This window comes from Gastrolobium bilobum, unplaced genomic scaffold, assembly GCF_033153095.1.
Source record: "Gastrolobium bilobum isolate Gb01-03AN ecotype WA unplaced genomic scaffold, APGP_CSIRO_Gbil_v1 utg6511, whole genome shotgun sequence".
Taxonomy (NCBI): domain Eukaryota; kingdom Viridiplantae; phylum Streptophyta; class Magnoliopsida; order Fabales; family Fabaceae; genus Gastrolobium; species Gastrolobium bilobum.
Window position 1 is genome coordinate 60,173 of NW_026899575.1, and position 7,328 is coordinate 67,500.

General features: G+C 33.8%; 1 protein-coding gene across 1 annotated transcript in view; it reads left to right on the forward strand.

Annotated features, from left to right (window-relative positions):
• Nucleotides 1-3,942: 3,942 nt before the first annotated feature.
• Nucleotides 3,943-7,328, forward strand: part of LOC133291620 (BEL1-like homeodomain protein 1) — a 4,348-nt gene continuing 962 nt past the window's right edge. The window contains exons 1-5 of the mRNA XM_061489903.1: nucleotides 3,943-4,141; nucleotides 4,369-5,486; nucleotides 6,105-6,478; nucleotides 6,626-6,694; nucleotides 7,050-7,328. The exon at nucleotides 7,050-7,328 is cut by the window's right edge and continues 962 nt beyond it. Coding sequence (XP_061345887.1) covers nucleotides 4,599-5,486; nucleotides 6,105-6,478; nucleotides 6,626-6,694; nucleotides 7,050-7,328 — 1,610 coding nt within the window. The 5' untranslated portion in view covers nucleotides 3,943-4,141; nucleotides 4,369-4,598. The remainder of the gene's footprint in view (nucleotides 4,142-4,368; nucleotides 5,487-6,104; nucleotides 6,479-6,625; nucleotides 6,695-7,049) is intronic.

Below are 7,328 nucleotides of genomic sequence, written 5' to 3' on the forward strand. Positions count from 1 at the left end.
AAAACATGAAAGAATAAATTTTTTCTGTTTCATTTAGCCTTGAAATTAACTATCTAAGAATAAGAGAAACCCAACAAATGAGACAAGGAATTTTGTTTTTTAAAACTCTCATGGTCGAAATTCTTATATATAATTTAAATATGGGAAAAATATTTGTGATTTTAAAAGATATAACTTTGTGTAATTTTAAATGAATTAACGTAGTTTTGGTGCATAATTGATAATTTTTTGTATTCTCTCTCCTCCCCTTTCTCTTTCTTCCTAATTTTATGGAGGAGAGAGAATACAAAAAATTATCAATTATGCCCTAAAATAACATCATTTCATCTAAAATGATACAAAGTTATATTCTTTAAAAAGATAAATATTTCCAGTAGCGGAGCCATGCTAGCTAGCTAGTGCCTTGGCACTGACTTTCAAAAATGCTATATATTTTCTTTAAAAATTATGATATAGTCTTGGTATTGGTTATGTTTTTAAAAAGAATATAGTAAAGTACCTTTTGGTCCTTAACAAGTATCACAAGGCCCAATTTAATCCTTTAAAAAAAAAAATCAACTTGTGATCTCTCTAAAATTCAAAATCAGCCCATATTAGTTCTTTTGAGGGACTAACATGAGTCTTCTTTGAATTTCAGAGGGACCACAATTTTGATTAATTGTGTCTATTTTGAATTTCAGAGGGAGCATAAGTCGAATTTTTCCTTAAGGAATTCAAATGGGTCCTATGATTTTTGTTGAGGATCCAAAAGATACTTTATTCAAAATAATACTCGAGTAAAGCCCTTTTTGGGTCTATAATAAAAATCATGGTCCCCATTTTAGTCTATTACAAAAAAAATGTCAATTTTTGGTCATTCTACAATTCTAGATCTAATATGGATATTTTTTTGTAAGGGACAAAAGTGAGAATCACATTTTTTTATTAGAGACCGAAAAAGAACTTTATTTATAATAAATTATTGACACTAACGAATTTTACCTAATTGAATTTTTTAGCGCTAGGTGAACTTTTTGCTCGCTCCGCCACCCCGTTTTTCCCTTTAAATATATATTGTATGCGTCAATCCACCGAGGTATCAGTTAGGTGATATAAAATTATCTTGGAATAAAGAAATTTAATTGACTAGTAGCCAATGATAAATTAGTTAAAAAATTATCAGCGCTTAATTAAGGATTATGCATGTGACAAGTATTCACTTAGAATTGACAGGAGCTAACTGTATTTCTGACTATTGATTTTAATTTTCCAGATGTCACTTTTCAGTGAAAAGATATTGAATAAGTTTTGTAAAGTTTTTGAGCAATTAATGAGTTTTTTTTTTTTTATTTAAATTAACTCAACTCTAATTATTCTTTGAGGCGAGTGGATTTCTATTAGTATTTTTATAAATAAGAAAAAAAGTATCTAATGTTACTTTAGATAATTTTATCTAATGTTCACCGAAACGACGTCGTTTTAAGGTTTAAAAATTAGAATGATAAAGACTATTATAACCCTGAAATATATTAAAATTACAAATACACCATGATTTTTGCCCCAAAACGACGTCGTTTCGGCGAACATTAGATAAAGTTGTCTAAAATAACTTTAGAAAAAATGAACCCTTTATAAATTTTGACTCTTCGAACCGATTACGAGATTAATTCAAATGAGAGAACATATGAAAAATAAGATATTTAAATTCCTTTCAAAAATAATATTTGAGGATCAAAAAGAGATATTGTTCTTTCTTAATGTGTTGGCTGTATGAGTGTCACCTGGAGAGTGATATAAGCTAAGAGCACTATTTTTCCGATGAATTATATTAATCTAATGATGAACATCACCATTTTATATATTTCTAGGAACGAGAAGTTTATTTTAATTAACATACAATCAGGTAGGACTCGGTTTTTTTCCTTTTCAGAAATGCTTTAATTTTTTTGGCTTTTAAGGGGTAGTAGATACCGTGATGATAGTATTTGGACATCTTCAGATTTTCAAGGAACTTGGCTATGCTGTGCATGAAAATTCTTAAATAAAATATTGAAACACATGCTCTAATCCGCAAAACTAACTTGAGGCGGGATATTTTAGGGACGGACAAAGTAATTAATTGAAACAAACTTTTTGTTTTACCTTTCCAAGCAAAGATAAAAAATCATTGGTGGGTGTGATGGTAGTTAAAATTTCGATTTATCATTTTATATTTTTATGATTTTTTTTTCATCAAAACGATTTTACTCATATTCCATATATTTTTACGTTTTTATAATTTTTTACGTTACGATTTTATGTTTTACGATTTTTTATCTCCCTTCTAATTTTACGTAAAATCTCAATTTTAACCATTGCATGACCGGTCATGGTGTAGTGCATACATTTTGTGGGAACAGTTGGGGATGATTTTGTAGTTCATATGTTTCTATATAATATTATTTCTAATATGCATATGTGGCACATGTTTAGTGTGGGAGTGTCCAAACATGTTATCACACGTATGTTGACCCGCGACACGACACAATAATTGGTGTTCGGATTGACACGTAAAAAAATTTGTGTCGTGTTTGTGTTGGAAAAAGTGACCATCAAAAAATTTGTGTCGTGTCACGTGTGAAATTCGTATCGATCCGGATTTTTCTAATTATTTGTTACTTTTATTTTTGACCCATTTTTAAGTTTTTTTATTATCAATTATTGTTTTGATCACTATTTTGCATGTTATTCATATCATGTTATATCAACCTGCAAAAAATTCGTGTCATGTTTATATTGATGTATTCGTGTCGTGTTTATATTGATGTATTCATGACATGTCAAATTTGTTTCGTGTGAAATTCATGTTGTGTCAATCCATTTGGACACCCCTATTTGGTTCATTAGTGGATAACATTTTTGGTGTTCTGGGAGCACCATCATCACGGCTAAAAATAGAAAAATGAAAAAATTGAGAGGGAATCATTGAAAAAGGAGGAATAAGGAACACCCAATTAATTAGTGGTGTCTGGCTATATAGTACATAACATTAGCTTCGTTAGTTGTATGTACATTTCGAGTCATAGTTTTCTGAGAATAATTAATTATATATACATCGAAAAATGAGAAATTAAATTAAAATATCCCATGTAAATTAAAAACACTTTTTGAATTTTGCGTTACTATTGTATACATGGCCGTTTTAGTATTCTTTTATTACATAATGTCATGGTTAGAACTTAAAATCATGCATAGTTACATACTTCCGTTTACCTTTCTATTGTTTTATCTTCTAGCTCTGCTTCCAACCACAAAAAATTTAAAGAAAATAAAACGAATTTTAGAAATGGGGTATGCGAAAAGAAAAGTAGTCAAGACCAAAGAGGAGGAGTTATTGTAAAGTTCGAATAACCAAGGGCCAGATTTTTATCAAGATCCAAGAGTAACCCCTTTGTGACCTTATCTTGCTTTTTCAAGTCTTCCATCTCCTACCCCACACTCATTTTTTTCAATCTCTTTTTCTGATTTATGTTTACTCTATTATAGAATTTCATGAAGACGTACGTAATTATGACAACTTAATCGAATTTCTTTTTCGTTTAAGTGCGTGTTAGGAGGTGATGAAGGTGTTTGGTTTATTATAATCAAACAAGGGCATGGAGTGGTTTTTTGTCTACTAGGTTTTCTAATTTTTATGCTTACCAAACACACACACTAAAAAAAAAAAAAAAAAAAAAGAAGCTAAAAAAAAAAAGTGTGGAGGATAATAAGACGCATATAGAAAGCGCTAGATCAGTGTGTGCAAAACAAAACAAGAAAAACAATGTGGAGCTGTCTCTTATTGTTCATAAATACAAGTAATTACATTAATATTAATTCTAAGTACACTTAAAATTAAAATTATTACGTAAAATATAAAGGACCACAATCTCCTCAGTCATCACAGATCACTCATATGCCTTTTTTAAAATATTATAAATTTATATAAAAAAATTCACTTGTAGAGGACAGAGCTGCAGAGAATACTCATGAGTCATGACAAGAACCAGTTGAAACTCTCCTCTTTTGCTCCTCTGCCTCTCGATGATGGACACTTTCTCTAGCTAGACACCACCTTTCTACCTTCTTTCTCTTCATCCTCGTGACTATAGCTCGCTTTAATATCCCTATTAATTGGGAAATGGTACGGACACACTTATACTCTTTGATGGGATCTGTTTTTATTTTTTGTATTTTGATTTCTTTCTTTCTCTTTAAGATGATCATTCCCGGGTTTTTTCTATTTCTTTTCTTCAATTCCATCATCAATTTTCTATAAACAATCGTTTTTTTTTTTTTGCATCTGAAGATTGATTTTTGGGGGGTACGTCTCGTTAATTATTTGTCCATTTTTGTTTTGCAAATTTTAAGGTAGGTACTTACTCGGATTCATTAACAGCAACCGAGGTTCTTTTCGCTTGCTTTTCAGGATATGTGACAAAATTAAGAATTCTACACAAAATATATACATACATATAATGGGCTAATCAAGATCAAGGTGTGAAGTGTGAACACTGAGCAGATATCAGAAAGAAAGAACCTAGAAAAGAAAAGAGTAATTCTAGAAAGTTCTTTTGTTCCGTACAGTGTCACAGACAAACATGGCGACGTACTTTCATGGAAACACTTCTGATATTCAATCTTCTGCGGATGGGTTGCAGACACTTTACCTTATGAACCCAACCTACGTACCCTACCCTGACGCGCCACAACACTCAACAACGCCCAACATGCTCCTCGTCAATTCCAACGCTACCACTCCATCCAACGCGCTCAACCTCGCCAACTTCCCTCACGCGCCGCAAGTGCCACCATCCCCCAACCAACAACAGCAGCACCACCTGATTCATGGGGTAACAAACATCCTCGGATCCACCAACTCCGACAATCACAACCGACCACCTTTTCTCGGACACCCCGAAATCAACGCCTTCCACGGCTTCTCCTCCGCGGCGGCAGCCCCTCGCGTGCACTATAACTTGTGGGGTCAGGTAATTGAGCAACCGTCCTCCGCCGCTGCAACCACGTCTAGAAGCTCCGGCGATGGCGGCGCTGGTTTCCGGCAGCCTAGTCAGCAGGGTTTGTCGCTCAGCCTTTCCTCGCAGCAAACAGCTTACACGTCTCTTTCCGGTGAGCTTGACCTTCAAGGACATGCTCAGGTCGCCGGAATAGGTAATTCTCCGTCGTCGGTGTCCAACGGAGTTTCGAGCGTGAACGGCGTTCTTTTGGGGTCAAAGTTTTTTAAAGCAGCGCAGGAGCTTCTCGATGAAGTTGTTAACGTGGGTAAGGGAATCTACAAAGACGACAAATTCGCAGAGGGAGAAAATAAAGAGAAAATGAAAGCGAAGAGAGAATCTAGTTCTGGTGTTGGTGACTGTTCAAGTGGTGAAGGAGAAAACAGTGCAAACAAGCAAGTAGCTGAACTTAGTACAGCTCAGAGACAAGAACTTCAGATGAAGAAGTCCAAGCTTATCACCATGCTCGATGAGGTAAGTTCTATGGTGAAATATATGTTTGATCTTGTGAATGTACTGTAATTAAGTTTTCAGTTAATTGCAGTGCGGTTTGGTTATTTTGTTACTCATGATTCAGTCTCTGGTGGTGATTCAGTGATTGGAAAATTATGTATGATTCTTACTTGTGTCCTTAAATTGTGTGTAGAAGAAAGGAAACTGGTAAGAATAGTAACTTGGTCCGGTGAATGTCACAGAATAATTTGAGTTTGGACCCATTTGGGTCAGTTTCATGACAAATTTCTAACTTCTTAAGTTGTGTCATTTCATGATGCATCTCAAATTAACAATTTTTTTAGGGATAAATTATTCTACCTATCATTCTTTCCGCCTACTTTTGTCTATCACTCTCCAACACTGTTAGATCAGAATCTCAATAAGAGAGAGAAAGATAAATATGTTATTTAAGATTCTGATCTAACAGAGAGTATTAGGCAAAGGTAGACAAAAAAAATGGTAGGTAGAATAACTTTTTTTTCTTTATTCAAAACAGCGAGTCTTATAACTCTTAACTAGGTACAGTTTTAATATAATATATCGTATGCGATTATAATTAATGATTTTTTTTTTTTGTTAAAAAAAATAAATTTGCAGGTAGAGCAAAGGTATAGGCAATATCATCACCAAATGCAAATTGTAATATCATCATTTGAGCAAGCAGCGGGTTTTGGGGCAGCTAAATCTTACACAGCACTTGCCCTAAAGACTATCTCAAAGCAATTTAGAAGTCTTAAAGATGCAATCTCTTCACAAATCAGAGCAACGAGCATGACCTTAGGTGAAGATGAATTCTTTGGAGTTAAGGTAGAAGGTTCGAAACTTAGGTATGTTGATCACCATCTCCGGCAACAAAGGGCACTACAACAGCTTGGAATGATTCAACCCAATGCTTGGAGACCCCAAAGAGGCTTGCCTGAACGAGCTGTTTCCATTCTTCGTGCTTGGCTTTTTGAGCATTTCCTTCACCCGTATGTAACATTAATTATATCTAGCACTAGTTAGTTATAGTATCTAAAGACAATTAATTAACCTTTATGTCTATGTTAATTACTTCTAGGTAGCATATTGCATCCTTGATATCAAGTTAAAAAGAGTTTTTTAATTATGGTCTGCAGCTATCCAAAAGATTCTGATAAAGTTATGCTTGCTAAACAAACTGGACTTGCTAGAAGAACCAATATATAGTAAGAATTCAATATGTTTGTACTTTAGTGAATTACTTAAAGCACTACTAGAAAAATCGTGTATAGCGAGGGAATTGCTATGCAAATTCTGTCGCTAATTTCATCCTCGCTACTACTTTCCCTCGCAAATTTCCTTAAGGGCTTCTGAAGAGGAAGAGGATGCTTTATTTATTGAAAGGGATGAAATAGGTTATCTAGATTATATTTCCTTATAACACCATGCAATGCTTCCTCTATATTTATATAGGACACTAACAAATATGTGTTTTTTTCCCCTTGGTTTAAATTACATGTTTGGTAACATTAACTGATAATGACAGTTATGGCAATGTGAGAGGTTTGTGATATTCTTAAGTTTTTTAATGCAGGTGTCAAACTGGTTTATTAATGCCCGAGTTCGGCTTTGGAAACCAATGGTTGAAGAAATGTATTTGGAAGAAATCAAGGAGCAAGAAGATACTAATGTTTCGGATAACATCAGATCAGAGGAGTTGGGGTCAACAACAAATGTTACCCAGGAATCAGGTGCCATTAAAGTTGATCAAATTAAAGTTCTCCAATCAAAACAAGAAAGCTTCAACAACCGAAACACATCTCCAACCGAAATCTCAACAAATTCTTCAATGTCCACCTC